This window comes from Rhea pennata, chromosome 9, assembly GCF_028389875.1.
Source record: "Rhea pennata isolate bPtePen1 chromosome 9, bPtePen1.pri, whole genome shotgun sequence".
NCBI lineage: Eukaryota > Metazoa > Chordata > Aves > Rheiformes > Rheidae > Rhea > Rhea pennata.
Genome location: NC_084671.1, coordinates 20062442 through 20079378, shown reverse-complemented (window position 1 = coordinate 20079378; position 16937 = coordinate 20062442). Strand labels below are relative to the sequence as shown.

At 36.4% G+C, this 16937-nt stretch overlaps 1 protein-coding gene across 2 annotated transcripts in view; it reads right to left on the bottom strand.

Annotated features, from left to right (window-relative positions):
- CUL3 (cullin 3) overlaps positions 1–16937 on the bottom strand; it is a 55921-nt gene that overhangs the window by 26141 nt on the left and 12843 nt on the right. For both annotated transcript variants that reach the window (XM_062582869.1, XM_062582870.1), the window contains exons 2-3: positions 12147–12344; positions 5715–5828 (exon numbers count right to left, since the gene is read on the bottom strand). In XM_062582869.1, the coding sequence (XP_062438853.1) occupies positions 5715–5828; positions 12147–12344 (312 nt within the window). The remainder of the gene's footprint in view (positions 1–5714; positions 5829–12146; positions 12345–16937) is intronic.

The window sequence follows — 16937 nt, the reverse complement described above, 5'->3', positions numbered from 1 at the left end:
TTTAGAAACAATGTTACTTATTTCACTCCCTTATTTACACACGTGCATCAAGAACTGAAGTAACTGTGATTTTGAAATAAAGTAAGCTAAAACACATTTTTAGAATGATTAAAGATGTAAAGAAAAAAGTAGTGTTTTATATACTGAAGTACTCAAGGAGAAAAATTTATATAAATCACCTTTAAAGAATATTTAGGCCTCAAACACAGGCAATAGGGTATCAAAATAGATTAAAACCCATGGTGATGAGTCACACGCATAGTTTCTGTTGTGGCAGCGTTAACCACTACCACTAGGACATGAAATAGTAGCTGCACCAGAAACTCTTCTCAGTGGAACAGCAATGCTTTTTTAATAAGCCAAACCGGTCTGCAATGCCCAAATTGAGGTAGCAGTATTAATGTTTCTGGTATTACCGATTTGTTTACCCTTGATAGGGGATTATTTCCATTACTTGGTTGGGAGGGCTCCCAATCAGCACTTCGGCAAGAGGAATCCCCATCTGGGAACAGGTTTGGCAGATGAGGCTAGTGCTAGTGCTAGTGAACAGGAATCTCTTCCCATGGGGAGAAGCAGTAGGTGTTTAAAAGGTAAGAGTAACTCACAGGAGACAAGGGTGGAGTTTCAGACAGCAATTATTCATGAATTACAATGTTGCTTACACTGCAGAACAGTCCTGACCTCAAGTAAAGCAAGTTACCTACCGTACATCATCACCAATCACATTTTGCCCCATGTCTTTGTGAGGGCACTACTTTGATGGTCTTCAGCCTTTGCAGTGTTACATATAGCAACTCTGAAAAATAAAACAACTTTTCCCTACCCCTATGTGCGTGCGTGTGAACAGCAGAAGTGCTATGCCATGAGGTCAAAACTCGCAGGGCTAATCACATAGCACTGGCCTAAATCAAGACACTGGCTCTGTGCACCACCCCAATGAGAAGGGAATGCTCTACCCCCTTCAAAACGCAAACCTGTCCTCGCAAGAGCAACTGACTTTCTGACAGTGTTTTCTGGCACTAAGTATGCACTTCCAATGTGGTCAAGGGTGCAATCACTGCACCTGCATACCTGAATAGCTTTAAATTTAGCTAATATAAGTAATGCACAAAATGAACTCATGAGACCACAAAATTGAGTACAATCTACTTTCTGTAAGGCATTCTAAGAATACACAAACTCACAGAAACTGCATGGAAGACTAAAAAACTGCATCTCCTCTGCAATTATTGCATAGAGTAGTTGAATAAAAACTATAATAGATATGCCTATCACACTGCAAACACAGCTGAGACTGGATTTCAAATTCTGCCAAATGTAGTAGATGACTTCACTGCTTAATATAGGGCTGCAGACAGTTCCATGAATTTACAGAGTATTACACGTATTCTGATCTTGATAATTGCAGCCTAAATGTATAAACTAAAAGGAGGACAGCTAGTTCATACAGATGACAAAATACACTGGGTGGGGCTACACAGATTTGAAATTCAATTATGGAAACTGAAATTCCTCAAGCTGGCTGGAATTGGCTTTACTAGGAAATTAAAGGTCATAAAACTTTACACTAGAACTACATTATACACCAGACCTGAAATTAAGCAGAAACTAGACAGCAACATGACACAAGAGACAAAGTAATATACTTAAAAAAATATATATATATAATGCAAACTTTAAGGAGTGTTTTATGGAGGTAGCTCCAAATATCAAAGGATGTAAATAAAATTCTACCATGAACCTCAAACAGAATATATCTTCATCATCAAACAAACATCATAATAATATATTAACCACACTGTACAATATGTGTACTTTTTTCTGAAAAGATCCTGATGAGTTAAATTTTATTTTAGAAATGGCAAAATTGAACAGAGGAAGAAGATTAAGGTGGGTTTGAAGGAGGGAGTTTGTTTTGAATTGGATAATAATGGAGCTAATGCTAAAAATCAAGCTGGAACACAAAACAGAGTATTAGAATGGGTATAGCTTAGTTTAAGACGTACATCGCTTGACTGAGGCAAGAACTTAAGAGAGTAACGTAAGAAATCAAGAGGATTTACTGGTATCAAACCATGGCTCCTTTGGTACCAGGAGGTAGATTTCCTGAAACTCGTGGGAGCTATCAGGAGCTACTGCCTGCTGATAAGGCAACAAGGACAGGGTTACCCCTTATTCACAAGCAGACGAGAAGCGCGTGTATTTCTCCTGATGTTCACAACACTGCCTAGTGACTGAGTTCATACAAGTTATTTAAGATATGCTTATGTTAGAAGCTGTTTACATATTCCTATAATATAGAACTACATTTTGTTCAGACTCTATCTCACGAAGTAAGAGCAATTCTTTACTTTACAAAGCCCTTTAAATAGTTTATTTTAAACATTGACCGAACAGGACATTCCAGTGACCAAGATGGAACTGCAAAGCTTTTGAGACAGTCAAATCTTAAACGACAGCTTACACTTTATATCAAAATATGAATTTGCTACCGACATTTTGCCCTATGCCCTTCAAATTCAAAGAAGGAGTTTGACCATTGTGTCAGCTCCCTGTATTAGAAAGATCTAGTAAAGATTAAATAATTCACAGTTGGAAAACCATTTTAAACTACAGATGTTTGATAAACACACATCAGTGCTCCCGAAGTTTGACAATTTTATGTAAGTACTTCGAAACAATAAATTTCATTAGGTGATATTTACTCTTATACTATTAGAAAATATATATCTTATTCTAGATGGGTGTGGTGTTTATTTGAGTCTCATTTTGGTACAAGAAAAAGAGCCTATGGAGGAAGAAGGATGAATAATTACTCACATGGCAGTCTCAATTGAGCCTACTCATAATAATTAAAAATTGTCAAATAGCACATGAAAGACTTCTCCAAAATAACCTACATTAGTACCTCTATGCTAGGTACATATTCTGGCAGAGATATTCAAGTTTATTTTTCTTTTCTCATTTTAATATATTACCCCATGAAATCTAATTTGCACCTGCAAGAATGATGCAGCTCTCCACCTTCTGAAGTTTTGGTGTTGAAGAGAAGGCAGTCTGTCATAAGCCTCAAAAGTCAAGGCATCACTCCCCTTAGCATAATAGATATTTAACAGGTTCTATCTCCTCCAAAAAATGATAATTGAAGCATATATCCCTTTCTCAATGAAGGTCTAGACAACACCACTATGATTTGTTTAATTGTAATAGTAAATTCCCTGACATCCCTCCAATCCTGCATAGGACTGCTACTTGGTCCTCAATACATCAGTTAACACATTAAATCAGAATTGAGCTATGAGCCAACTTTCTCTCAGGGAAAGGGATCTGAAGGATGAACCATTTACTGACTTTAAGAAGCAGCAGATAACACTGCATTGTTCAGTCTGATCACCTCTGTATCTTAGAGCATCCAGCACCTCCTGCGCTGAAATGTTAAATAGTATTTGGTTAAAATGTAACAACTACTTCCCTAGAAAGCTCTAGATTCCATCTTCTGATCTCTCTCAAAATGCACCACTGGCTTCGTTCGATTATTTTAACGATTAACCATTCTTGCAGATACTATTCCTGTCTGGACAAATTTTCCCATTAAATTTTGCGCTTTGTGTTTGTTCTCCATAAACAGATTAGAGAATCTCTTGGCAAGATAAGGAACTTGAATCTTTACGTTTCACTGAAGGCATTTTATTCCACTCTCTCTCTTTAGATATGTTTTTTTCCCCCAAATAAAAAAGGAAAAGGAAAGGCAGTAAGTCCATTAAAAAAAAAGTGAAAGTTACCTCACTACAATAATTACTCAGAATTCTTTAACTTTTAGTAGCTTATTAGTCAAGTAGGATTTCTTCACAGCTAATTCAAATAGATTTGATTTTATAGCATGAAATTAGGTCTTTAATTGCTGCCAGATAAGATGCTCATTCTGGTTTCTAAGTAGATTGTACTCTCAGCTTACCATCTTTTTTGACCAAAAAAAGCAGAGCACTATCATTATCTCATCCTTCACTGTCCAACACTGCATGAAGTACCATCTCTAACACGGTATTTGGGAAAAAAAGATTCTTGTATAAAAACACATACAGATGCAGACTTTCAACATGTTTCTTTTCTTCAAGATACAGAGGTCCATAACCAACTAATCCTCAGCTCTGACTAAATACAAACAGAAGCTCATGAGTTTAGCTCAGAAAGTGATCAAAAGATTAGTACACAAAAAAGCACTCACTGTGTATGCATTGTGTAATGCATCCTTACTCCCTTTCTGGGTCAAATGTACCTTTTCAAGGCCATTGGGCATTTCCTGTTGTCCTCAAGGATTTTATTCTGAAATTTTAATTATTCCTTGAGAAACAGTTTAACAGAAAACTAAGTTGTGTTTAAAGAACTTCAGATGTTCAAACTATTTCCTCCAATAGGAACGTTAAAATTAAGAACAAGAAGTTTTGACTGCTGGTTTTTTTTACCTAGTGCCCCTTCTTCTAAGTCACATTTTAATTAATCAAATTAACTACTTAACTGATAGGTGAGACTCGATGGAACTCAGCTCTGGAAGCTACCATATTAGCCAGTTACATGATTTACTTTTCCATCTGTTTGCAATCCAAACATTTTGTTTGTGAAATTAAGACTTTGGCTACAAAATATATAAGCATGCACTCTCCTGCACCCTCACAGCATGCACATGGTTCTGGAAGTTTAAATAAAAACCTACTAATCTAAAGCACAATATAATTCAGGTGCAAAGCTCTAAGGCCTTCTCTCCTCAAAAAAGGCTATTTCTATTAGTTATCAGGCAAGGAATGATTTTTTTTCATTTAAAATAGCAGTCATCCAACCAAAGATCATATGCTCATCTATGTGCAATGACTAATCCTGTCACCAGCTTCATGAACAGCAAAAGATTCAGTTTAGATTTAACACTTATCCAGGGACACAGACTGTACCTAAGCAGAGAATCTTCTTCAAACACAAGAATTGAAAGAAAAATGACTACACCAGAAAGTTTGAGGAGGCTTTATACCAGCCTGCTTTTTACAGCAAGGTAACACCACCACCACTAGAACATACAACCCACCAGAATATAATCTGCCAGAATGAATTTGACTGGCTTATCTTTCAAGAACTGCAAAATTCAGTCATTGTTATTTCAGATGCATTTTCCAAGTTAAAGGTAAAGATGCAAGCTGAAATAAGAATGTGATTTGTCACATACCTGTAATAATTGGTCTTACATGCACAGTCAAAGTGCATGTAACAGTGTATAATAAGGGATGAACAGCAACTTAAGTGGTAGGTTGTAAATACAATGAGTCAGTTCAGTACACTATCTCTATGTAACAAGTCATAGCTCAAGGGAAGTTAAAGATCATTTCTTTGGCACACAAAGAAATAATTCAGCTTGATCACCCAGTCACAGAAAAATAAGATGTATATGCTAAAGCAACTGTTCATTTCTGTTTCACTACTGAAAGCCTATTCCTTCCTAAAGCCCACAAATGACAGTAGAAAAGCCCTTTTGGGGATTAACTTGGTTGTAATCTCTACATTCTTCATATATGCTTTTTAGTAGTCTATGTTTGAGAGCAACCATTTCTCACAGAATAGAGACTGTTAAGTACTCATTGTTTTTCATTCCCCCACTTCATTTGTTCGTATGTTAAAAGACAACTACATCACCTTAAACATGTGAAAAGGCAGAATCCCAAAATACCCACCATATACATCAGAATGTCTCTAATCATCACCATTGCTGTTTGATGATCATTCCATGCTTGGTTTAGTGTTTGTAGAAAGTTGTTATTCAAGGAGTTTAGCACATCTTCTCGCACCTATCACAAAAAAGAATATACTGTCATGAAGGCAAATCAGTTTTTTCTACATCATTTAAACATTCATAAGCTTTGCTAAAAAACAAATAAAACCAAGCAAAATCCAAATGTTGTTCCTCTGTTACCCTGAAGATCATAAGTTCTCACTTTTCCCAGGTGCTGACCATCCCTACTTTGCATTTGACTTTGGTGGAAAAAAAGTGCAGCTTTACACCAAAAAAAAAAAAAAAAAAAAAAAAAGATGCTAAAAAAACCAGAACAAAATAACCAAGTATATTAAACTTCAAAGTAATACCTGAAGTCTCAGATGTTACAAATATTTTTATACAACTTCTTAAAGATTTAATTTCATATGTGATAACATTTCAATTAATTTTTACTTTACTAACACAAATCATTTCAGAACATTGGGTAGTACTAGTAAATACTACAAACAGGAACACGTATAGGTAAAAATTGATCATGATGACATTCAGTAAAACATACCAAGATATTATAAAATTGTAGCAAACAGCAGTTCTGAAAAGAAATATTCACCTAGTAAGGACCAGACTCTGTTAAACTAATAACCCATAATCACTAGGATTCCAGTTCACTATTTTTATGTATGTTTGCTATTTGATTTAACTGTCCCATCAATTTCAGGCTTAATTTCTTTTTTACCTTACTACTTTCATTGATGAAAACATCCAGTCTCATGTTTTCATTTTCATGCAGTAGTCACGTACTGCAGTGCTCAAGCTTTAAACTCATTTTAAAGGAAAACTCAAGGGAAGTTTAAACAAAAACACACACAAACATACACACTTACTCCAGATTAAGTGTGTGAACCAACCTGAGACAACATACAGTATAAACTCCATGTCCTTCCTCTGTCTTAACCCAAAAGACACCTGAATCCATCATCCTCTTTAGAATAAAGTGGCTTTCATGGTCACTAAAATACAGACGCAGCCTAGGCATCTAATCAATTGGCTAGTAAACCTTCAGGACCTAGAGTCTATATTCTATTCCAAACAGCGAAAGCTCTTTTTTTGCTCTTTAATGATGAACTTGTCATGAAGCATCAGATACTCATTATGAAAAAACTGGGGGCTGCTACCTTACTGGTAGGAACACCAGTAATTGTAAAGTTAGACTTTTTTCTAAGCTAACAAAACCAGGAACATGCTTTTATTCCTAAAGTCTCCTTTGTTTCTCTTGTATCACAATACAAGTAACTTGCTAGAAAGCTAAACCAAATGCTAATAAAGTATTTTCTGCGCACTGGAGAAAAACCATTGCAAATACACCTTGTCTCCCTTTATCTCCACAGCTGGGAAAAATCTGATGGTGTATCTGTGCTGTCCTTACTCCGCTCTGCTTGTAGGGAAGGAGCTGCCACTGCACTGCACTGCACTGCACTGGAGCTGCCAAGGGAAGAAACTGCTGCCCACACAGCTCCCCAGCCACTACCACCTGTGCTACAATCAGTGCTGAAGACCAGACAACTAGTAGCTTAAGGTAGTTGCTTAAGGCAGAAGGGGGATCTTCTTCCACGTCACATAGCAATACAAAGAACCACCACCACCACAGATGTGCTTCCTACCACATTTAGATATCTGTATGCCTTACTGGAGAGGCATGCTCAGTGGCTAAGAAGCAATGGTCTTCATCCAAGTTGATATTTAAGAGTCCACGAACGCTCCACCTGGCTCCCAGCCCACCAACCCACATCCCAAAAGCAGTGCTTACACACACAGTTTTCTGAACAGCAACTGAAGCTCCACCTTTTTACTGCGATTGACAGATAAAGAACAATTCACAATCAAATCACAATTAATGACAACATGATTAATTTACATGTTATATCAAAAGTCATCCAAAGACATATCCACAGGCGATAAGAAGTTAAGAGTCCATCATTTTAAAACAGATGTAAGAATACACATACATAGACTTGGAAATTTCAAGAGAAGTGCTTCAACTCATGTCAATTTTTTGACACAAATATTACTGTTGTTTTAAGGTACAGACTAAACTAACTGTATTTTAGAATTAAGAATCAATATGTAGCCAGGCTAGTATTTCAAACCATATGACAGCTACACTTTATGCAGAATGATACATGGTAATTAATTGCAGGCTTTTCACAATCCACAAAGTCCACAGTTAAATATTCTATACTAGCTCCAATTGCATTTCTTGATACAGAAATCCTTTTCTATATGACACTGATTACATTGAAAGAATTGGCTGATTGCATCAAAGATTTTATTTCAACTAGAATCAGGAGTAATTTATTCTTGTGATGATGCAAACATTGTGACCATGTAACTTCACCAGATCTGAGATGCAAAGTATTTTGACGATTGAGCTGCTGAGCCTCATTAATTCGTGATACCTAATGCTCAGGTCACTGCGACTATGTCACTCTCCCGTTTAACCGCTGACACAGCCATCCTGTCTCCTTACATCCCATATGTGAGCTAGCTTACCTAACATGATGCCATAATTTTGATGAAACCTAGTACAAAACTTCAAAACATGAATTCACAGGACAACTTAAAAAAGAAAGCTTCTCATTTTACTCCAGCCACCTGTCAATACTACGAAGAACTGAGTAGGATTTTGACAGAAAACACAGCCTAAACTTCTTGTTATGCTGTCAACTGTTTTCAACATGACAATCAAAGTAGACAAGTCCTTCTACAAAAACCACACCTGACAAAGAGACATCTTCAATATACAGCAAATGAGATACCAAACTGGACACACACCCAACATGCAAGCTCAACTTTTCACTGCCAGACAACCTCCTACCACAAGAAACCATCTTTCTGCATAAAAATCGTTCTGTATACCTGAAGAAATAGTATTTTAGAAATAGTATTTAGGTTTTCAAACCTATTTTATCTATTAAAATCTGCCATAAGATTCAAAATAGTGCTGCCTGTGCAAAATCAAGTACCCTTTGAGATATAAATGCTTAATTTCCAGATATAGAATGCATTCTCCACAATCACTCAATATTTCAAAAAAAACAACAAAACAACCCACAACTGTAACACACACAGCACTGTAGCCATACAGTAGGCTCAACTAAAACCTCTCTGGTGGAAATAATTACTTGCAGTGGTGCCCTCTTCTATAGGCAAGGAAGCCTTTCAGAGACAGCTTTGGCTCTTCCAAAGGCATAAGAAAATTTCAACCTGGAAAATTTTATCAGCAGCATGTTACTTTCTATTAGCTGATCTCATAGTGATCTCGACAACACTATCTTTGAAGTCATGCAGTGGGTTTACAGGTATACCTAGCTTAACCATGACCATCCATATACAGTCTACAAAATAAACTAGTAGATTCATTGTCTACATAACACCTTTGTATATTTGCGAGGATGATATCTTGTATATGACTTTTGCCTCTACTGTATTTTACACTGAATATGCTTTTCAGGAAACACAGCAACCCTTTCCTCCATCTCTAGCATAGTATGCTGGTATAGTTTTCAATTCCTTTAAATTGTTCCCTATTAAGTATACACACTGCAGACTTACAGCACCACACTTTCTCTCTTACAGCATCTGCACTGACACAGCAGCAGGAATCATTCAGTCACGTAATTCTCAGCACTGTAACAACTGGCTTAAATAGCCCAAGCCTTCCGAGCGGAGAGGCAAGAGACAAAGGCATTTTCTGAACAAAGGCCGCAAGATCCAAAATCTTTTATCATGGAGTTTCTTATCTTCTGGAAAAAAAAAAAAAGTTTTAAATAGTCTGAAAGATAATACTTTAAAAGCTTAAGTTTAAAGCTTAGTAAAGCTGTTATAATAAATTTACTAAGACTTTACCAAAATATTTTTATACTTTTTTTTTTTTTTTAACCCCATCAGCTGCTGTCCTTTCACTGAAAGGAGGAAAAAAAAAATCAACCCACACTCATCCCAAATCCACAAAAATATCATGGATTCTGAATTGTGTTTACTTTCTGGCAGTTTCCCACACCCTTTCACTCTTCACATAATTTAAGACTTTCACAAGATTATTTTAAAAAGTCATTAAGGGGAGCTGAAGATAAGGACAGATGCCGCATCACACGCTGTCAGCCAGGCTTACGGTGCAGCCCAACGGTCACTGAATGCCTCCGTCTGCTACGCAGCAACTCACACACCACGCTCCTACCCCCGTTCCACGGGTCCTGTGAAACCCATCTCCTGGCCTCCCTGTAAGGGGTTCCTGTCTGCTCTCTCTCCCCTTCTTCCTGCGACATCACGACACCAAACTTTCCAGGGATCCCAGGCACCCCTTTACAAGCCCCGTAGCAGAGCAGACACTTCCTTCACCTCATACCTCCTGCACTTGTGGCCCACACAGCCCTCCGGCACCTAATACTGTCTGCAATGACTGGCAGCTGTGTCCTCCTTACATAGGTTTTCCCACATGCCTTTCACTATTCTTCTTCGGAGATAGCATCCACTGTCTCTATTGAGCTTCATCAGTCAGATCAGCAAAGACAACTGCTATGGATACGGATACTCTGGCATGCCAGGCAGGCAATAACAGAAATAAGTATTTGGTAAGATTTCTGGGATCCCACACATCTCTTCTTTTTCAGTGATGTTCTTATATAGCAGTTTCTAAAATGTTTGAATTAACGATATCACCACATTACTCACTCACAAAAAATACTGTATATTACTTTAACTTTGTTATGCAAAATGTGAGGTTAAACAGAGAAACACTGTTTTATCTAGCTTAGATATTATTAGAACTTTGGACACCATCACGAGGCATCATTTCAGAACTGAACTTACTCTTAATAAACAATAATCTTTTTTTTCCATATTTCTGGCTATAACTACTCCAATGGATATGCATATGGATAATTTAAACAAGCAGAATAGCTAGGAATGACAGGAAACTTTCCTCAAATTAAACTCATCTAGATGTTTAACATCCTAATTATTATCAAGTATAGACTGCAAACACAAGCATACACAAGGCACAAGAAGTCTCAGCCATTTGCTACATTTTATATGAATAGTATAGATTATGAATGCACGTATTATGAAAACAAGCCTTTGAGAGGCACAGATGTGCTACAATTACACGATAGAGCCATAAATTATTTAGCTACTTCATATATGATATTTCCTCTCATGCAAACAGTAAAAAGTCCCATATTCAAAGCAGATTTTTGGACTACATTCGCCTGGACCGCACCTCTTAAAACTAGGATTTTAAAAAAGAATATCTTTTTTTTCGTACCACAGCAATAACATGTTTTTTCTGCATAGTGACAGCAGTAACTCCACTTAGCAGCAGCAAAAAACTCCAAGTATTATGTACTATTTCTACATAAACCTCCCATCCATCCTTTGCAATCCAGCCAGAGGTAATCATTCAAGATACATGACTGCATATGACTTTCCTAATTAGACCCTGCAGTAACAAGACAAAAGTCTAATATTCCATCTGGACCTGCAGACAGCGTATGGGGTCAAAGTAGACATGCACCTGTTCTCAGAGACAGCAGGTATGGGTTTTACTGCAAGGAGTAAGTACAGGCATTTTCCCTAGATCTACAATCCTGTTATCTCTAAATCTTATGTGGATTCAGAAAAAGTCCACAGAAGTTTAACTTCAACAGTATACTTATTGATCAACTCTAAACTTTCCTCAGAAGGACAAAAGAGGTGCAGCTCTATCATTTAACATGAGGTATGAAGAGCCCTTTTCTCAGAAGACATCTTCAGAAACAAAGTATTTTTGCATGTAATTTGGACTGAATTATACAGTTTTGAAAAGGCTGAAATGATAGAATGCAGACTACTCAGGACTTCTGTTGTTGCTGAGCTGATGCTTTTGCACACTGCCTCTTTAAATAGTGTAATCCCAGCACAACTCTTTCATTAAATTGTGAATTAGTTCATTAGCCCATAACAAACAAGTTTTTACATTGGTATTTATTTTGTTTCACAGATGAAAAAAAATGACTGGAAAGCAAATCAAAACTTTATCTGAGAAAGTCACAAAATGCCACCTGAAGGCCACAAATGTTTCTGAAAAATCCCAGATCTTAGCAGTGATGCTAAAGTCGTTTCTTGTTTTACTTTCAAATATGGTCCATTCTCCATTAGTAATTTACAGCAAACAGTATCTAGAATATGAAATCATTTAAGCTGGAAGTTAGCTCTAAATTGAGCATTTTTGAGCACGGTAATATGATTTCAACACAAAGTAACATAACAAATTTAGATTTTTGTCAAAAAATAACTATAAAGAATTCTTATGTATCAGTAAAATATTTCAATTTTAATTCCTAAAATTACAAACCTTATTTATGAGATGCTCAGTGACCACTTCTCTTAGTCCAGTGTAGAGTTTTTCTCCATGCTTATGTAACACCATAGTATACGCATTCCTATATAGCTCCTCAAAACTGAGACCACTATTGTTCTTGCGCTGGATCTCTTGGATTGCATTTTTCAGAAGATCCCAAATGCTGTTTACATATTTCTCGTCCATGGTCATCTGTAATATTAAAAAAAAGCATTATTGTTTACAATCAAGACTGACCACTATGGAAGGTTTTGTGCAGAAGCTGTAACTGGCTCGCACTGCCAGCAGGAACCACTTCTGCAACATGCTTTTAATTTCAACATCACCAAGTCTCTCAAACTTTAGAAGAAGAAAAACAGTGTTGACAAACCCTGCAAGAGTTTCAAGAAATAGCTACACAGTTATCATTTGAAAAGGTCAAATGTTTTCTCCTTTAGACCTGTCAGTCCACAGAAAGGGATAGCAGCGTATGGGCAGCAGGGAGAGGTGGGTGATCACGGACATTACTAGTCTCTTTCGTACCTTGCCTCCATAGTGCAACAGTTGATGGTCTGTTAATTTTCCTCCCATGCTAACATGCTACTTGGCACCTTATAAACCATCCTGCAACTCTGATCTGCTTAATCAGACTCCAAATTAACCTGTGCAATAAAGGACAATAATGTCTGACAGGGAGTCAGCAACCTTATTTAGCCATCTGCTTCAGCTAACTAGGTGTTTATTTACAGCAACGTGTTAACAGTCTCATTATTCTGTGCCTACAACAGAGATATTTCAGTGTATTTAAACACTTGGAGGTGTTCCCCCCAAAAAAACAGAACTGAATTATCAGCTCAGAACATATTTCGATTGTGTAACAAGATTAAGTGACTTCCTAAAAGATATACAGCAAACTGTAAGCAGAATGTGCACCAGCTTGATCTGAATATATACTTTAGTGAAAATACCAAATAAAGACAAGTTCCGCGAAAGAGATAAGCTCTTTAAAAAGTCTCAATATAATAGCAAACTAATTTTTTGCATTCAACTATGTATCAAATAGAGTAAAACAATTTACAATTGGGTTTTATAAATTCAAATTATTTGTCAAAAAAAGGTGCTTCAAAATATGATGTTCTATGGATAAAGCAGTACCTGGGATTGCACAGGCTCAGTAACAGTAGCAACAGGAAATGTGCTGCAGCCATTACATAAAGTTTACAATATACTCAACTGTCACCACTCAACTGAGAAAAAAACACATTTTAATTGAATTAATTTAAAATGCAATGTTTAAAGTTAAGTTCAGTTTAGTTTATACAAAATTAATTCACCTAACACTTTAAAGAAAATGGTTGAAGAACAAAAAACAAAAAAAGCTGCTATTTCCAGCATCACTGCAGAGAAAGAAAATATCCTTGAGTCAAACCATATTTTCAAAGCAGCCTGGAATATGAAAGTAGAAAGTAATAATACAGTAAAAAATAACGGTATGACATTTTAGAGGAAAAGCATGACGAACGCTATTCTACCTCTCTTCTCCTTCCACGTAAAAAGCACTAAGGGAAGAGTGGAAGAAAGGACAAGGAAGACTAAATTTGCCTGCATTTATAATCAAATACAACAATAAATAGAATTTTTAATTAAAAGTCACTTTTAGATTCAATTTCAGAGTATCAAATTTTCTAGGCACTATAAATAGAAGTAGAGCTCACAGTAAGATAAGGTCATTCACTTCCTTGGAAGGACAGTGTGGTGAAGAAAATCAACAGGCCACATATTCCTCCATTGTTCTAGTTTTTGGGAGTTTCAGTTAAAGTTTTCACTATTAAAAAAACAAAAACAAAACAAAAAACACCCAACACCTACCATTTAATGCCTTTTCACTCGCCTGATACCAGAGCTAATAACCTACTAATCTGTACGTCCCTAAACCTAGTTTTGTCAATGTGTATCTAAAAACAAGAAACCTGTAAACACTTTTAGAAATTCTTAGCCTCTATTTCCCCCAAATTAATACTCCTAAACAGCAAAGAAACATGGTTGAATCTCCAAGATTATTTCCCCCCCCCCCCACTACCTATAATATTGAAAGATTTTTCTTTTTAATTTGCATTTGGTACATTGGTGCCTCTTCAGGGAAATGATTTTCTAAAGCCTTCCTGAACAAGCAATTTTACAAGTACTGATAATGAAAGCAACCATTTAATATTGCAGAGAGCAATTAAAGTGAAGGCTTCTCAGTTGTTTTTTTTTATTTAAAATAGTTTTATTTTTCAAAGAAAGCAGAGACTCAGAGCAACATTTACCTATAATCATTTCTCCCCTTGCTAATCACAAAAAAAATCTCACAGCCAACATGACAATCTTTTGATCTCAACTGCAATTTAATTGCTTCACCACAGAAAAACAAAAACAACAACAACAAAAAGATCAGTAAAAATCAGGCAAACCATAGACTGCTAGACTGAGAAGGTATTACAGATTTGCTGTTTCTTTGGCAGTCAGTCAGTAAACATTTTTTTAATCTATTGCAAATAAGCAGTTCGCTTAGTAATTCAGATCTGCTCAGGAGAAAGTTAAAAGCAAACTGTTCATTACTTTTAATCCAAATGCTACTAAAAAAAAAGATTGCAAGACTATTTCTCCAAACCCACTAAATAAGAACACAGTGCTTTCTGCCTTCCTAAAGCTTACTGACTTGCTTCAGATTAATAATGTCTGTATGTTTTCCAAGAAACAGGTTTGCTAAAGTGATAGAACATCAAGTTAGAAGAGTACGGTCTTCTAAAAAGCATCAAATTTAGCTGGCTTGCTTTTTCTCAGCAGTGTCTTTTAAAAATCAAAGATCTCTAACATTTTAAGTAACTGCACTGAATCAAACAGTAAGTAAAGCTTTAGCAAAAATATGTTATCTTTTTCTCTTCACTTTAAAAAATTGTCCAGTTTTGGAACAGAAAAGCTGCTCCTGTGTTGTCATCTTCAAATCTATAGGAAAAAAAAGATAATGACTAATGCTACTCTTGGATTATTTAACTTGTAAATTCATCTTTTTGTTCACCTTCTTTTATCAGACTTGCACAGACATTTTCAAAGAAAAAATGCAGAAATAAAACTAGTTTGTGATACTACTAGAACATTTTTACATCTCCAAAACTCTGCAGAACAGCTTTTCTAACACCACTGTTAAAAAACTACAATCCTAATCCTATAGTTTGATCCAACAATGAAGATTTATGCAACTCTAGATCCCTACAAACAAAGCACTTAACTGATCCACTTCCACATACCTGTTTACAAGATCAGAGCCTACATGCTATTCCATGCTCATTCCTAGATTTATTGTAAACTCTTTTTGGTTATACTTGAAAACTGAATTGCACAGTTGTAATACAATTGTCATGTTTGTGAACCCAGATTCACAAAGACATGAAGCAGCCAATGTCTAAATACAGGAAACGTGTTCATTTACTTCAGTTCACCTGAGGATTACCTTTCTTTGGAAAGGCAAAGAAGGTCAAATTGGACAAGCAGGTGGTATGGCTGTTCAACTTTATAAGAAACGACTAGTCAGAATACTTCTAAACACCACTGCCCTAACGCTAGTGATGCAAAGCTAGAACTCAAACAGAAATGTCTGAACATGAAATGTAGCCAAAATATCTTGAGGTAATTAGACTATATCATCATTGTACAAGAACTGCTAGTTTCATAGAAAAAGAAAGTTTGCAAAGATTTGAAATGTCCTCTGTTCCACAGTATTGCCTCTAAGCCCCTTCATAGATGATCTTATTAAAAACCAAGAAAGAACCAACTACCATTGTCAATCTATTGCAATTATCTAAAGAGCAAGACATCAATAGATAAAGCTAAGAAGAGTCCTGAATAGGCTTATGTGACTCTTTCCTAGGAGCTAACATCATTGATATTATCTCTTTTGAGTAACTTCATTAGCACTCCTTAAATCAACGGTGGCAAACAGCCAGATTCCAACAGTCTGGGTATCAATATACATCCATTCATATAAAAAGGTTATTAGCTCCCCCCTAGTTACACAGGCTACAGCTGTGCAGCAAGGAAGCAAGAAGATGAGGGCTTCCTGAGTAAGGGTAGAGCTATTAAAACTGCCAGTACTGGTCTTCCAACAGAAATGCACTGGTGAAGACAACTATGAACTTGTGGCTATTGCTGCAACAAGGCATTTTTCCCTAGCTTTTACACCTGCAGTCAAAAAACAACACCGAAAATCCCAGGTTCGGACAGAACATGAAATACATCTACCATGGGAAATCCCAGATAATTTCGTATAGGAATAAATGTTTCGGGATTTAATTTCCATTCTAACTTTTTCAATATTTCCCTTGAATGCCAGTTCATTTCATATTCTTCTCAGTTTAAGTCATCTTTTGGTCATTTTGCCTTTACACTGTAGAACTTGTCCTTCTTTCTTAGGATACAATGTTTGAAGTGCTGTGGGTTGGAGGGAAAGGCAGTTAAAGAGCAAACCGTTAAGAACCTACTGAATTCTTGCCAGTTTATTCCTACTGGGAGTAGCTACTCAGCCTTCTTAAGGAAGAGATGGGCAAGACAAAAAGAAGGAAGTAGTAGTAAGTGACCTATAGACTCTCTGTAGGAGTATTCACAGAGAACTACTCGCCAGCAGAAACAGGAGGCACATGAACCGGAACTCGTGAAACTAATGTCACAGCTTCTTATCCTTCCTGCAACAAAAGTTTCTGTAAAGTTCTCTCAAACATCTCAGGTCAAACAGGCCACTGTTCATTCTCAGAAGTTTTAATAGACTGC